The sequence below is a fragment of the Anas platyrhynchos genome, chromosome 3 (assembly GCF_047663525.1).
Source record: "Anas platyrhynchos isolate ZD024472 breed Pekin duck chromosome 3, IASCAAS_PekinDuck_T2T, whole genome shotgun sequence".
NCBI lineage: Eukaryota > Metazoa > Chordata > Aves > Anseriformes > Anatidae > Anas > Anas platyrhynchos.
In genome coordinates this window covers 14,952,427-14,968,182 of record NC_092589.1, presented here as the reverse complement: position 1 = coordinate 14,968,182, position 15,756 = coordinate 14,952,427, and the positions used below count along the sequence as shown (strand labels likewise).

Sequence of the window (15,756 nt, the reverse complement as noted above, 5' to 3'; positions counted from 1 at the left end):
GAGGAGCTGTGAGCTCTCCAGCACCCCCGATACTCAACGCAGGACCCCGTAGCCTCTTATCTAGCTGGCTTGGCTTTAATCGGGGATGGAGAAGAAACATCCAGCATCCCTGTCCTTCTGCTACCCAGCCAAGCCGTGGAGGTGCCGCAGGGTCCGGGGAAGGCACCAGGGTTAGGAGAAACTCCAGACCCCGAGGGTGCAGAAAGCCTGGGGGTTGGGGTTGGGTATTTTGGGGAGTGATGTCATGAAAAAGCTCAGCCTCCTCGGGGACAGGACAGATGTTGGCCAAGCTAATTGGAAACAGCGGGCTGAACGTGCGCGGCCCTGGCTGAACACAGCGCAGGGGAGCGGGGTGTCAGCATCCCGCTCGGGCCCCCGCAGGACGAGAAGAGGCGTTGGGATCCACTTGTCTCAGCCCAAATTGAAGGAAAAGCTCGAAGAAAAGCCACGGGAAGGGGAGCGACCTGTGATACCCAGGGCTGGAGAGCAGCAGGGCTGCACCAGCACAAGGGCCAACCAGGGGACCAAAAAATGGGTATTTAGGGAACAGTACGAGGTGACAGCAAGCAGGTATGACCTGTCCCTGCTGCTGACGACCCAGGACAGGAGATATATTTATAAATATATAAAAAATTAAGGTTCTCCAAGCCAGGTGTCTCCTGCTGGTCGCTTTGGCCACGCAGTTTCTCAGCCCCTCGGAGGGCCACAGGACACCAGAGGGGTGCAGGGCAGCAGGCAGGAGCTCTTCTCCCTCGCCCTGTTTTTATCTCCTGCCCTGGGGGGAAGTCATGGGAGCAAAATTATTGTAAGCAGCCTCACCTGGGTGCCCCCGCCCAGGGAGCTGGCCCCGGAGCTGCATTTAAGCTCAAGCCAGGGCTTTATGGGATTTTTTAGGCTGCCTCAAAGGTGCTCCCATTTCCTAGGTGCGTGCTGCAGCTTTATTATCACCCAGTCCTGCTCTTTGCTCCTGTTTCTCAACCGGTGAGTGGGTTCTTGATGGATTCTGGCCCTGGCTCATTTTGGGGTCACCTGCGCCAGGTGTGGCCGGGTACTCGGCCCCCCGGGGAAGGGTGGCCAGGGCATGTGATGGGAGGCATGTGAGTGGCAGCGCCCCGCCGGCAGCTATAAATGGCGTGTGTGCTCACTGCAGGAGCACGGCGCTGGGGGGGGGGGGGACACCGGGGAGGGGTTTGTTTCTGCTCCAGGAGGCCACGAGGGCTGGTGGCCAGCGCCTGTCCCCCCAGGGATGGGGGCTGCGGGGTGCGTGGGAGGCAGGAACGGGGCTGGCGGTGGTGGGGATGGGGTGCGTGGAGGGAAGAGGGCTCCTCGCAGCTGCGGCTCGTCCTTCCTATGGGGGTTTTGCCTCCTGGGGGGACCCTACAGCCCTGAGGCCGGCCCCATCCCTCTCCCTGAGCACCCGCAGAGCCCATCCTGCCTAGAGGCTGCCGGGCCTCCGCTCTGCCCTCGTGGGGACACCGAGGGAGCGTATGGCGGGGGCACCGCGTGTCCTGCTCATTTGGCCTCCCTGAGCCCCCACCGCTCCTCCTGGCCCCGATTTGAGGCCGGGAGGCTGCCGAGGCTCGACCCCAGCCCCTACAGCGGGGGAGGGGAGGCTGGGGCAGAGGTGCCCGGCCTCTACAGCTGCTGGGGAGACCAGGAGGGAGGCCAGGAGGGCATGGAGGCTGTGCTCGGGTGGGGTGGAGGTTTGGGGGAGGCTGGGGGGTGGTTTGGGGGGGGTTTGGGGGGGATTTGGGGGGTTTAGGGGGGAGGTTTGGGGGGTCTGGGGGGTGGTTTGGGGGGGGTGGGGGGTTTAGGGGGTGCTTTGGGGGATTTAGGGGGAGGTTTAGGGGGGGATTTGGGGGGTTTGGGGAGGATTTGGGGGGTTTAGGGGGAGGTTTGGGGGGTCTGGAAGGTGGTTTGGGGGTGCTTTGGGGAGACTGGGGTGGGCAGCTTGATGGATAACGCCCGGATACGAGGGCGGATAGAGCCCTGCGAGCGTCCCGGGGAGGTTTTTAGGGGGGGGGTCCTCGGGGGTCCTTCCCCTCCTCCCGTCCGTCCCGCCCCGTCCACGCCGCGCGGCCCCTTTAAGCCTCTCCCCCGCCCCTCCGCGCTGCCGCCGGCCGGGGGGCGCGCGCGCGCGCGTTATGCAAATGAGCCCTCTCCCCCCTCTCCCCCTTCCACCAATCAGCCGGCGGCTCCTCACCCCCCGCCGCCCAATGAGGAGGCGGCCGGCGGCGGGGCGCCCGCTCGTCCCCATATAAGGAGCGGCGTGCCCATATAAGGCAAGACTTGCCGCGCTTTTCTATGGGGGCGGCGCGGCGGGGCGGGGGCGGCGGCGGCGGCGGCGGCAGCAGCGGGCGAGCGGGCGGCGGCGCCGGCGGCGGGGCCATGGCCATGGCGGGGCCGGCCTGAGCCCAGCCCAGCCCAGCCCGGCCCGAGCCGCGCTGGCCGCCGCCATGTTACCGAGCCAGGCCGCGGCCGGCAACGGGGCCGCCGCTGCCGCCGCTGCTGCTGCTGCCGCCTTGGCTCGGCGCACGGCGGGGCCCCGCGGGGCCAACGGGGGTGGTGGTGGAGGAGGCGGAGGAGCCGCGGTGGGGCCGGCGGGCGGGCGGCTGGAGCGGGAGGCGCTGTACAGCGGCAGCGAGGGGGACTCGGAGTCGGCGGAGGACGAGGAGCTGGGCGGCGGGGAGCGGAGAGGCATCAAGCGGGGCCTGGCGGAGGCTGCAGGAGGAGGAGGAGGAGGAGGAGGAGCGGGGCCGGTGCTGGGCCCCGGAGCGGCGGCGGCAGCGGTGGGAGCCGGGTACGGAGCTGGAGGAGGAGGAGGAGGAGGAGGAGCGGCTGCTGGAGGAGGAGGTGGAGGTGGAGGGGCCGTGAGCGGAGCCAAGCCCGGTAAGAAGACGCGGGGCCGGGTGAAGATCAAGATGGAGTTCATCGACAACAAGCTGCGGCGCTACACCACCTTCAGCAAGAGGAAGACCGGCATCATGAAGAAGGTGGAGAGGGCACCGGGAGAGGGAGGAGGGAGGCCGGAAACAACGGGGGTGCTGGAGGCTCGGCCTCCCCCGCCCGCCCCCGGGGCCGGATGCGCACGGCCAGGGGGGGAAAATAAGGAAACGGGGAGCCCCCGCTGCCCCCCGGCCCGGGGTGGGCTGCCCCGGGTTATAGGTGGGTGGGGGGAGGCTTTACGGGGCCTCACCGGGCGTGGGGGGGTGTGGGGGGGGTGGTCGGAGGCTGGCCTCCACCCCCTGGGGGTCTTCTGTGAGGTCACCCAGAGGCTGGCCTCCACCCCGCTAGGGGTCTTCTATGGGAGCAGCTGGAGGCCGGCCTCCACCCTCTAAGGGTCTTCTGTGAGATCGGCTGGAGGCTGACCTCGACCCCCTAAGGGTCTTCTATAAGATCGGCTAGAAGGTGGCCTCGACCCCCTAAGGGTCTTTATGAGGCTGGCCAGAGGCTGGCCTCGACCCCCCAGGGGTCTCCTGCAAGCTTGGCCAGAGGCTGGCCTCTATCCTTTAGGGGTCTTCTGTAAGATCAGCCAGAGGCTGGCCTCAACCCTCTGGGGGTCTTCTGTGAGACTGGCTAGAGGCTGGCATCGACCCCCTAAGGGTCTTTATAAGGCTGGCCTCGACCCTCTGGGGGTCTTCAATGAAATGGGCTGGAGGCTGGCCTCAACCCCATAAGGGCCTTCTTTAAGACCAGCCAGAGGTTGGCCTCGACCCCCTAAAAGTCTCCTGCAAGCCCTACCAGAGGCTGCCCTCAACCCCATAAGGAGACCCCGAGCTGGGTTCAGAACCCACAGTCCCTCCTGTGCTGTTTATTTTTGGGGCGGGGAGGCCGGCAGCGAGGTGGCCCTACACACGTGTGTGTGCCTGACCCCATTGTGTCCCCCCCCCCTTGCTGCAGGCCTACGAGCTGTCCACGCTGACGGGCACGCAGGTGCTGCTGCTGGTGGCCAGCGAGACGGGCCATGTGTACACCTTCGCCACGCGGAAGCTGCAGCCCATGATCACCAGCGAGACGGGCAAGGCGCTGATCCAGACCTGCCTCAACTCCCCCGACTCGCCCCCGCGCTCCGACCCCACCACCGACCAGCGCATGAGCGCCACGGGCTTCGAGGAGACCGACCTCACCTACCAGGTGTCCGAGTCGGACAGCAGCGGGGAGACCAAGGTAAAAAAAACGGGGGACCTGGCCCCTCGGGGCTGCCTCCTCTTTGGGGTTTTCTCCTCCTCGGGGCCAGCAGGGTGGCGGCAGGGGGCCTGGCCCCTTGTTTCGGGGCTCCCCACCGGCCCCGCTCGCCCCCCGGGGCGGCTCTCGGCGCTGTTATCTCTCCCCGGGCGTCTCCATGCGCTTGCACTCATTGATAAAAATTTGATTCTGCCTCCATGGCCTTATAAGGCCTGGTTTCCCTCGCCAGAGTCCCTGGCAGGGCCCCTCACATTCCTTATAAGCTGCAGCTGTCTCTTGCTTTGGTGCTGTTTTGGAAGGGGGCAGGGAGAGGACGTGGGGAATGGAAACATTTGGCCGGACCGAGCGTTTCTGCGCCCTGCCCGGCGGCCCTACAGGCGCCGGCCTCCGCGGGTGCCGCTGCTGGAAGGTGCCTGCCCCGGGAGCAGGAAAAAGGTCCCCGGGATGGGGCAGCCCCTGCGTCCCCAGCTCCTTGGGGTTAGGGTGTGAAAGCTGGCTCCGTGTCCGTGGTGCTTGGGTGCGCGGAGGGATGGGGCACGGAGCTGGGGGCTTTGCGGGGTGTTATGGGGTGCTGTGAGCTCCTGCGGCTCTGCTGGTGGGGTGGGCAGCGGGCTTGCTGTGCCAGCAGCCTCCTGGCTGTCTGGATGCCCCAAAACACAAAGCAGGCAGACCCCAGAGAGGGTGCTTGGGACCCCCGTGCTGTCGGAGAGCCCCCAGAAGCAGGGTGCCCTGCGTGCCGTTGGGTGCCGCCGCGTGCCCGCTTGGTGCACCAGGCAGAGGGGTGCAGGCAGAGGGGCCTTGCTGTTGAGCCCCATAAATATCAGGGAGTGGGATCGATACCTGTAAGCAGAGGTGGAGACCCCGGTGCGGGTTGCCCCAGGTTGCTGAGCCTCCCCTGGGTGTCCTCAATGCCTCGCGTGAGCTCTGCCAGCGGGCAGAGAGGCCAGCAGCGCTCCCTCCCTCGTGCAGCCTCTGTTGGGAAGCACTCGGGGCTTCTCCTGGAGGGAAAAGCAAAAAAAAAATAAAAATAAAGTCCCACAGGCAGGGACTCCAGCATCCATTGAGATTTCCGCTGGAAACAGCACCGGGTGGCCCCAGAGGAAGCGCGCGCTCGCCCTGTGGTTGCTGTTGCAGAGGTCTCCTGCCCGCTTTCTGGTGCAAGCCCCGCTCGGCGCCCTGCGAGCTCGGTCCCGGCGCTCGCAAGAGGTGGTGCTTGGTGTGGGCTGCCTCGTGGCCACCCGCAGCACTCGCTGTGGGGCCCGAAGGAGCCTTGCGCCTTCTGCTGGGTGTCCGGGGTGCGAGCTGTGCAGGGGGGAGAGCTGCTGGCAGTGGGGTGCGGCAGCAGACGCGGGGTGTTCCTTCACCCTGCGGCCAGCAGCAGCTCTGCGAGGTCCCCCTGCTGTGCCAAGCCCAGCGGGGTCAGGGGGATGCCCTGCTCTTGGGGTGGCAGCTGCTGGCCTGTGGCATCTTTTGGGGTAGGAGCAGCGGGGTGGCACTGATGGGGTGATCTGTTTCGGAGCAAGGGAAAAGCTGGAGTGTGGAGCGGGTGCTGGCGACCAGCACGGCATCTCCCACATGCCACCAAAGCCAGCTGGCCTTTGGTGTCCCCGTAACGATGCTGGCTGGTGGGGCTGGGCCATGCTGGGCCGTGCAGGCATCGCTCTGCAACGTGGAGCTCGTGGTGGGAATGGGCATGAAGGTGGGGACCTGCAGGGCTGTCCCTGGGCGCATCCAGAGTCCTTCAGTCCCTTGGGTGACCTGTGCTGAGGGTGGCCCGGGGCTTGGCTGCTGCTGAACGCTGTCCCCACGCACGCAGGCTGGGCTTTGCAGGGTGCTGGGGGGAGCCGAGGTGCCCAGGGGCTTGTGAGCATCCTAGAGGGGCAGGGAGAAGGCGGCGGGTGTCCCAATCCCAAATTCTGTCCCAGCTCCCTCTCTGCTGGGAGCTGTTCCTGCAGCCCGAGAGCGATGCAGCGGAGATCAGAGCGACCTGCGGCAGGGCAGAGATGGGGTGTGCGTGGTCAGAGCGTGCCGGCCTGGCTCCTTTGCTCCTCATCATCCCAAAATTTGCCCTTGTGCTTTTAAAGCCATCCCAGTGACCCCGCTGTGCATCTCCTGGGATGCCTCTCCCAGTCCCTAGCGGGATGCTAAGGGCTGAGCTGCACCCTGGGGCCGTGCACCCTCGGGGCTGAGCGTGGGGACGGTGAGGGGACCCCAGCTCTTCCAGCTGGGAACGGGCCGTGCGTGTCCCCCTCGGCCACGTGGGGAGGGTGCCCGCAGCTCCCGTGTCCCGTGCGGCACGGCAGGAGTTTGTGGTTGAGCTCATGGAAAGTGGCAGCGCCGTTATCACGTGCCCCTGCGAATTTGGAGCACGGTGCCAAGGCGGAGGGGGCTTTGCTCTCCTCCCTCCCCGGGCCCTGGGGCAGGGCTGAGTGCCCGGGATTGGCTCCCCCCTTGTCTAAAATGGGCTGCCTTCCCTTTTTTAGCTCTTTGCCGAGCTGTGAATTCCTGGCTGCTGGCAGCCTGACAAGCTTGGGGAACAAGGCGCAGCACGTGGGAGAGCTGGGCCCACCGTGCCGCGCTGCGCCGTGCCGCGGGAGGGCTGGGAGCGTGCCCACCTTAACCCTTCCCAGCCGTGCCACCAGCTGTCCCCAAGAGGGGTCTGCATGCAGGGGGCACGCCGGGCAAGGTGTGAGCACCCCAGGGCAGCGGGGAGGTGACCGGGACACCCAGGATCCTGCGTTGTGGCTGCGGAGACCGTGGCGCTGACCCATCCTTGCCTCTCCTCCCGCAGGACGCGCTGAAGCCGGCTTTCACCGTCACCAACCTGCCGGGGACGACGTCCACCATCCAGACGGCCCCCACCACCTCCACCTCCATGCAGGCCAGCAGCGGCCCCTCCTTCCCCATCACGAATTACCTGGCGCCCGTGTCGGCCAGCATCAGCCCCAGCGCCGTCACCAGCGCCAACGGGACCGTGCTGAAGACGACTGGAGCCAGCGCCGTGACGTCAGGGGGCCTCATGCAGATCCCCACCGGCTTCACCCTCATGTCAGGTCAGTGGTGTTCGGGGGTTTGAGCGCCCTGGCTGGCTGTCCGTCCGTCCGTCCCCGTGCTCGGAGCGTCTTGCTGCCCTCGTAGGAGAGCTAGAGGCAGGTGGAGGCGGCGGTTGCTGCGTTAGGGTGACCCCGATCGGGGTGCTTTGCTGGAGATGTAGGGCGCTGCCAGCTGGCCCTGCTGCTGGGAAGGGTGGCAGGGAGCCGAGCGGGGGCAGCACCAAGGAGCCCGGAGGGAGCGAAAAGAGCTGGTGGTGACGGAAGCTTTTCTTTCTCCCTCCTTTTTGGCAGGTGCTTCCCTTTCTCCGGGGACCCCTACCATTCCTCTCACTCAGTTACAGCCGCACTCCCTGGCTCTCCCCAGCCAGCAGGGCCCGGGTACGGCTGGACAGCTGCAGCAGGCACAGCAGACAGTCTTCCGCTTCCCTGCCAGAGCTGGAGGGCAGATCGTGTCGCTGACAGGTCAGCACTCGCTTCTCCTCCGCTTGCTTCAGGTTGGGGGGGATGCAGGCTCCTGCGGGGGTCCCGGTCCTGACCCCTGAGGCGCAGGGCGATCCCGGCTGTGGCTCCGGAGTTTTTTTTTCCCCAAAACTCAGGTTTTGAGTGCTGGTGTCTGGCTCTGAGCAGCTTTCCGTGCTTTTGTGCCTGGATTTGCAGTTGGTGACTGCAGCTTAGCGCAGAGGTGGTGAAGGAGGCAGTGTGGAGGAGGTGGAGGTGTTGTGGTGCTGTCTGGTAGGCAGCGTCCTCGGCAGGAATCCCTGGGTGCATGCCCCGGGCGGGGGGTTCAGAGCAGCACGTGAGGGAGTATTTCTTGTGTCCTGCCTGCTTCTTGTGTCCAAATCACTAAATCTGATGGCCTGCGTGCTCTCCTGGACTTGTGGCTCCTGTGCGAGGAGCCTGGATTTGCCTCGTGGTCTGGAGGAGCCAGGAGGAGGATGATGGAGCTGTGTTTGTGGTGTGTGGGGAGACGCCCCACTGGCCTGTGGTTCCTGCTCTGGCATCCCTTGCTCGTACCTCTGGAGATGGGAGCTGAGCCTGAGGGGAGCTTTCTGTGTTGGTGGAGCCGTGCAGCGAGTGCACGGAGCCCCCGAGGCTTTGGGATGTGCTGCTTGTGGTCCTGGTGGCTGTGGCTGTCCTCGTGCAGGGCACCGTGGTGTCCGTGGAGCTGGGTGAGGTGGCTGTGCCCTGAGTGCTCCAGAAGGTGTGAAAGCCTGAGCGTTTTGGGCTCTCGGCGCTCTGCTCGGTGCTGCGAGCCCGTCCTCGCAGGGCTGGTTGGGTGCTGGCAGTGCTGGGGCCCTCTCCTCCCAGCATCTTCTGCGCTGGGTCCTGGTGGAGCCAGGAATGGAAACGAGGGCCTCAGGCATCCCTGAGCTGGGCCTGGACGCTGGACAGAAGCTGCTCTGGCATTTCCTTTCCTCTCCAGAGCCCCGCAGGCCAGCTCATGCCTCCTTGGCCCCTGTGTGCCAGGGAAGAGCCTTCCCCAGGGCGGTGCTGAGCCACGCTGAGGAGCTCCGTGCGGCCAGAGGGGGATAAATGCTCGGGCTGAAGGGCTCCCTTCTCTCCCCAGGTGGTACCATGGCTCAGCAGGTCCCTGTCCAAGCAATCCAGGTGCACCAGGCACCGCAGCAAACGTCTCCCTCCAGTGACAGCAGCACTGACCTTACCCAGACCTCTTCCAGCGGAACAGGTAATGGGGACCTTAGGCTGACCACGCTCTCCTCAACCACCGCTGGCACCAGCCCGCACCAACGCAGCTGCAGGAAGCCTGGGATCACCCGGTCCAACTCGATCCCACCCTTTCTGACAGCTTCCCAGCTGGATTTCCCCCTGTGACCAGCCCTTGCACAGGGCACTGGCTTGTTTGTAGTTGTTACCACTTTATGTGCAGAGGACACCTCTGTTGTCCAAAAATAAACTGATTTTGGGTGCCTGGATGCAGGCTGAACCCAGCTCAACAGCTTGCTCAGCTTCCCCATGACACCCAGAGCCCAGGTCGGACTCAGTCCTGGGATATTTGGCCACCAGGCTTCCACCCTTTCACCCTCCCAATGAGCTCCCCAATTCCCTGGGGTTCCTCCCGTAGAGCTTGGGGGGGGCAGGACGGGGATTTCCACGAGCCTGGGTGCAGGAGGGATGCTGAGCAGGGCCTCACGCTCCCCTCTATCTCCTCCCGGGGCCAGTGACCCTCCCGGCAACCATCATGACATCGTCCGTGCCAACCACGGTGGGCGGCCACATGATGTACCCCAGCCCGCACGCCGTGATGTACGCCCCCACCTCCGGCCTGGCGGACGGCGGCCTCGCGGTCCTCAACGCCTTCTCGCAGGCGCCCTCGGCCATGCAGGTGTCCCACAGCCAGGTCCAGGATCAGGGTAAGGCAGCTCCCCGTGTCCCTGCTACCTTCTCCTGCTGTGTGTTTTTGCTGTTGGTTCCCGAGGGCTCTTTTCGGAGCAGTCGTGGTGCCTGTAGGAAGCCCTGCTGGCAAGGATGCTGCTCGGTGTATTCTTTTTTTTGGTCCATATCTGTTCTATGCACGGGATTCCTTGAATTCCTAGGGGAAAGGGTTGCTGGTGTGGGGAGGGTGGGAATGTTTTCCAACCCTAATGATTTTATAGGCGACACGGGGAGCTAGGAGACTGGAGAGGACCCCCAGGTGCACGGGGAGGGGACGAAGCAGTGCGAAGCCATGCGTGCAGGCTTGGGTTGGGGGGTTGTGCCGAACACCCAGCTTTTGGAAAATGATGTCATTTTTGTCATTCCTTCTCCCTGTGGCAGGTGGTGTCCCCCAGGTGTTCCTGACAGCCCCTTCAGGCACTGTTCAGATCCCGGTCTCGGCTGTCCAGCTTCACCAGGTAGGTGCAGAGTGGTGCTGGGGGGGATGTCCTCAATTCCCCCGTGGGGCAGTGCTGCCCCTGATACTGGTCCTTTGGGGACCTGGCTGCTCGGGTAGGGCAGGTCCTTGGGTCTCGGAGAGCTGGGGAAGCTGTCGGTGCCCCCTGCTCGTGGGTAGAGGAGGTCTTTGCTCTCCTTGGGCAGGCGCCTAGAAAGGGACACTGCCACCCTGGCTGCTGGCACGCCTGGGCTGAGGGCATGCTGTCCCCCAGTGCTTGCTCCTCCCTTTTCTCTCTAGATGGCTGTCATCGGGCAGCAGAGCAGCAGCGGCAGCAGCCTGACGGAGCTGCAGGTGGTCAACTTGGACACCTCGCACAGCGCCAAGAGTGACTGAGAGGCCCCCGCTGTGCTGGCCTTGCGCCGTCCCTGGCTTGTCGTGCCGCTGCTGGGGGCTGGCAGCCACTCGTTCTCGTACAGACTGCACCAGTTATTTATTGTTGCCTTTTTCTCACGTTTCCTTCATCCACACATGCACACACACACGCACCCACCCACCCACACCCACCCACCCACACACACACACACAGGCATGCGCCTGGGGCTGCAGGACCCACCTGGGGAGGAGCTGTGCCGGGGGCCACGCAGGGCTTGGGGGGGGCGTCGGGATGCTGCGATAGCTGTGCTTGTCTCTCGCCAGCCAAAGAAACTCTGTCTCTCTCGAGGGGAGGCTGCGCTCCGTGCTGTAAATAAATACTGGGGGCCGTGCCCAGCCGGAGGCCCTGGATCCTTCTGGGCGCTCCGGGGTTGCCTTGGCTGGGGAGGGATTTTTTTTTTTTTTTTTTTTTTTTTTGCTCTGCGTGGGGCCCGGAGCTGTCCCCCGGGAGCCGGAGCGGAGCCGTGCTGGCCTCAGCAATGTGCCTTTGTGGGGGGGACGGGTCCTGGCCGCGGCAGCTCCGCAGAGGGAGCGAGTGGCCAGCTTGGACGTGCATCTCTGGTTGGGCCGGGCACGTGGCCCCATCCTCCTCGTATGCACTACAGCAAAGCCCTCTGCCCTCAGTGCCTCCTCGTCGGGCTGCCCGGCGGCTCTGCAGCCTGCCCCCGGCAGCCAAAATGCTCGGCGGGTGCCCGGGAGCTCGACGCTGCTCCGTGGCCAGCCCGGCCCCATGCTCCCATCTCAGCCCTTGCACTGCTTGCGGACTCCGTACGCCCGAGAGGGGGACGTGGCTGGATCATTCCCGCGTCCCTCTGCAGCTCCAGCCGCTGCTTTCTAAATTTCTGTGTCTGACGCGAGGCGGAGAAGCAACTCGAGGGGCAAAGGGAAGAGCCCGTGGGGCACCGAGCTGCTGTGGGCAGGTGGCAGGCTCTTCCCGGAGCACCAGGGTGCCCTGCGGGCTGTCCTGGGCTGTGGAGGAGCCTCAGCAGGGCCAGGGGGAAAAAATAAAAAAAATAAAAAATAAAAAAAAAAGGGCTGGAGCATGCTTGGTCCTGCATGGGAGTTGCTGTGAATGGCTCTGCTACCTAGCCCTGTCCCTGGAGGGAGAGCGAGCAAGTAAGAAGCTGCTGCTGAACCCTTAGGGGAAGGAGCAGCTACTGTAATTTTTTTTTTTAAGTTAAAGACGAAGCCTTGGGGAAAAAAAAAGAAAAAAGAAAAAAAAAAAAGAAAAAAAAAAAAGAAAATGACTTTATTTTTCTAAGTGTTAAACTCAGTATTTATGTAATTCTTTAAGGAATAAAAGTTTGGCTCCTGTACAGTTTTCATGGGGTTTGTACCAGGGGGATGGGAGAGGGGTGGGTGGGCACGGAGGCAGGAAGGGGGCCTTGCTTTTTGAGTTTGTATTGTAACCTTGGACATGTTCCCTCAGCATTAGCGTTTAAGCTGCGCTCTCTGCCCGCCAGCACGTGCCAGGGACTGAGCTGACCCGAGCCAGACGGTTGTTTCCTACTTCCCTGCACTGAGGACTCCGTACCCATAACTTCGGGTTTAAGGGGCAGGAGGAGGCAAGTGAAGCAGCGGCTGGCCTCTAGGAGGGGGCGCAGGGGCTTGCGGTGTGCCCAGGGGCCAGAGGTGGGCTGGGTTTTTCTGGTGGCCACTTCCACCTCTGGTCCTGGGCCGCTGGCTGTTCCGTCACCGCTGTCAGTGCGGAGCGGCAAAGGGACATCCCCAGTGCTCTCAGGGGGGCGAGTGACCAGCAGTGGCTGCTCTCCCTGCTTGTGGCACCTCTTGAACTCCTAGCTGATCCCTTGGGCTCTACTTTCCCTCTCCACAGCCTTATCTTGAGCCGCTCCTCAGTGCACAGGTGTGGACGGGTTCCTTCCATGTCCCCCTGTGCTGGGAGCGCCGCACCAGAAGCTGTACGAAAGCCTCCAAAAAAAAAAAAAAGAAGGCTGGGTAGCTAGGAGTTCACCCAGGGAGAGAAAGGTGGGCTTGGGGCTCGCGTTACCCTCGTCCCAAGAGCATCGCCGGGGCCGTGCTTTGCTCCGCTTTGCTTGGTGCTGGCACTGTGGAGCAGGGCTGCGGGGCCAGGGGGGCAGGAGTGCCGTTGCGGGGCGTCTTGCTGCATCCCCTCCCTCGTTCCCCAAAGGCAACTGCTGGTTAAACGCTAATGGTGTATTTTAATTTAAGTGCAGACTTGTAAGAACACTTGTGTATCAGGGACGAAATGGCATTTATTGTGTGGTGACATTTTTAGTTCATTTTACTGGTTTGAGGGTTGTGTGTGTGTGTGTGCGCGTGTGTGTGTGTGCATGTGTGCGCGCGTGTGTGTGCATAAGTGTGTGTGGGATTATTATTTTTTTTTTTCCCCTCCAGTTTCCAGGGTTGTGTTTCTGGAAGGATGTGGAAGTAATCACAGTACTATGTACAGAGCTTTCTTTTGTATTAAAAAAAAAAAAAAAAAGAAATTACTCTTTCAATAAATGTTATCATTTTGTGCACAGATCTGGGGTCTTGGCCGTGCTTTGCAGGAGGGGGTGGGCATCTTAGGGGAAACCCAGCGTCAGTGAATGGGGACCAGAGGCAGCTTCCTGCACCAATATGTGTACCCTGGGTGGTGGGGGATGTCTGGGTGTGATGTGGCAGAGAGAGGAATCCTCCCAATGTCTCTTTCTTTCACCTCTTGTGAGGTGAGACCTGCCCAGCTTCCACCCTGGAGGTCCCAGAGCTGGTGGGGGGGCTTTGGGGGACAGCACACCTGATACGGGATGCCACAGATGTGTGGTGCCGGCTGAGGCCTTGTCACTGGTCTCGCAGTCCTGGAGCACCCAGATGTGGTGGTTGGGGTGTGCAGCTCCATCCCCAGGCCTTGGGGCTAGGAGAAAGAAGAAAATGTGCTTTTAAATGAAGTAGTTGAGAGGCTGCAAGCAGAACAACGTCTCCTGACAGTGGCAGGCTTCTGGTCCGGTTCTTGACCAAAAATGAGGTGGTTTCCCTGCCCCTCTTCCAGATCCATGACTTCTGGACACATGATGGCTTTAGGGATGGAGCTTAACTCTTGTCACTACAAGGCCCAGCACCAAGACTGTTAAATTCCCTGCAGCAAACAGCTGTGAGGAGATACAGCGATACCCAAAGCCCAAACTGGCCCAGACAGGTGCCAGTAGGCCTCGAGGAGCTAGCTCAGGGTGCGCGAGGGATCATGAAGTGGATAAAGGTGGGACAGAAAGCCAAGAGAGGAGGGCTTGTTGCAATCATCAGTGCTGTTGGGTCAACAGCATCCCAGCTGATAATACAACTGCCAGCCCCTATATAGCAGGTATCATTTTTTAGAATAATATAAGGAAAGTTTAGTGCTGTGGTGGAGGGACCGCCCTGTGACCGTACTACTGCTCACAGTGCGATTTGGAGAGCAAACAGATCCCTGCAGAGCAGGACAGAAGATAGTACACGAGGTGGTTAGGAGCAAAACACACCCGAAATGGCTCTTTTGCTGCCGAGAGGAGAGGTACAGGGCACACCACAGCCAGCCCCTTGGTGAGCACTCCTGCTCCTACTCCTTGGCACCACAAAACCCACGTCAGCACAAGCAACCCCGTGCTGCTTGGCCACGGGGCTGCGCATGGTGTGTAAAATGCCTAAGGTGAAGCGAGATAGCACAGACATAATCTCCATTTGAAGGATGAAAGCCTAAGTGTGGTATCAAGGCCGCCAGAGCAAAGACGTGAACAGTGCATAAAAAGGTGCTGGCCTCGCAAACCAGATGCCTGCGCCCTGTCTGGCCACGGCCGCTTATCGCTGGTGACGGGTTTGGCTGTGGGACGTCGCCAGCTGGGTGCCAGGCTGCGTTTCCCACAGCAGAGCCTTAGCAGCACCTCACGCTTGTGCCATTAAGCACGGCCCTGCTGCAGGTGCCGTACACGCACGAAATGACGGCTGCCAAGACTGGAGGCAAATAGCGACAGTCCTGTCCCTGCTGTCAGCTTTCCTGGTGTTGCACAGCAGTTAGGGACTCTGTTTCCCCTTCATTAGGGCCAATATTCCGTGTTTCTACAGGAGATGAAGGGACTTGTAAAGGTACAGCACGATCTAACTAAACACCAGTTTGATCCCCTGAATTTTAGCAACGCCTTGGGAGTTAATGGGGGAATACAGAAAGATTTCGGGAGCACCCGCATGCTTCTGGAAAGAGAGGCTCACCTGAGGTTACACGTAATAAAGGAGAAGCCAAGAGGCAGGCAGGGAAAGGCAAATATTTGCAGTTCTCCATTGGTGCCACAGCTTTAGGGGCTGGTCCCTGCGGGCTGGTGCAGCACTGCGCTGAGTTATCCAGCCCATTGCGTGGCTGGTATTAATTGCTGGTGGTTGTGGTAAAACACGGAAATTGCCTCATCAGTTTCATTAGTACTAAGGGTAGAGGTGGTTGGCCAGGTATATGTAGTTGCTCCCGTGTTATAAATGAGGTCTCAACTCTATCTGAATTTTGTAATATTTATAAAACAAATATTTCTAAAAGGTATAAAAGGCAAGTAAACAGCGCTGGGTGTGCGGGGAGTCTGCGCTCCACCAACACGCACACACAAACATCAAACTTCTAAATATCCAGCACATTGCTTAACTTACTAAACACAAGTATGCCTGTACATACGTACAATCAGGAAAGGTAACAAACAATCCTTTAAGTTCCATGGCTTAACACTCTCCGTTTTCCATTCCTTATGAACAAGATGTCTTGCTTTAAGTTGTCAAGCAACTCGGTCTTCAGGCCTTATGTATCCCGTTCTTCCCGGACCAAAGAAAAGCACATCCAGCTCCTTTTCAAGGCCAGTGAGGCCTGGGTCCAAAGGCACGTCCAGGTCATCAGGGGGCAGAACAGCAAAAGCCTTCGATGGCTGTAGCAGCAGAGGGGCCCATGGCGTAGCAGTCGGGTCAGTAAAGGAGCCCGCAGCTCCCTCGCTGTCTGGCAAGCCACTCGACATGAATTACCACTCCATATATAACATCCAGGATCAAGTAAGAAAGCAAACTCATCCATTTAGCCTTTAATTTTAATGGCTATTTGGAATTAAGTCATGTTAACAGGGGAGCTAGGTGGAAACCCTGTTCCTACTGCATCCAGGCCTTTGGGAATCCTGGGTCCCAGAGACCAGGAGGAAAGGCTGGAGCAAAGAAGATGTGCTTTTGGTGGAAGAGGAATCAGGGAATACTGAATTAAACTGGAAATAATGAAAAACTGAATGTTTTTAACTGAAA

At 61.3% G+C, this 15,756-nt stretch overlaps 1 protein-coding gene across 2 annotated transcripts; it reads left to right on the top strand.

The window, feature by feature from the left end:
* Positions 1-2,310: 2,310 nt before the first annotated feature.
* On the top strand, positions 2,311-13,008 carry SRF (serum response factor). 2 transcript variants are annotated; one of them, XM_027453516.3, is made up of 8 exons: positions 2,311-2,993; positions 3,901-4,167; positions 6,977-7,238; positions 7,530-7,700; positions 8,806-8,925; positions 9,419-9,610; positions 10,014-10,090; positions 10,369-13,008. In XM_027453516.3, exons 1-8 carry the CDS (start codon positions 2,457-2,459, stop codon positions 10,462-10,464), a joined length of 1,722 nt encoding a protein of 573 aa, XP_027309317.3. In that variant the 5' UTR covers positions 2,311-2,456; the 3' UTR covers positions 10,465-13,008. The 2 variants fall into 2 exon arrangements, with proteins under 2 accessions (XP_027309317.3, XP_027309318.3); XM_027453517.3 differs by lacking the exon at positions 7,530-7,700 and having other exon boundaries at positions 2,313-2,993.
* Positions 13,009-15,756: the final 2,748 nt, after the last annotated feature.

Coding starts and splice junctions, on each gene's coding strand:
- SRF (XM_027453516.3), top strand. CDS start 2,457: ATGTTACCGAGCCAGGCCGCGGCCGGCAACGGGGCCGCCGCTGCCGCC. Junction 7,239..7,529: donor CGGCTTCACCCTCATGTCAG/GTCAGTGGTGTT, acceptor CCTTTTTGGCAG/GTGCTTCCCTTTCTCCGGGG. Junction 8,926..9,418: donor GACCTCTTCCAGCGGAACAG/GTAATGGGGACC, acceptor TCCCGGGGCCAG/TGACCCTCCCGGCAACCATC.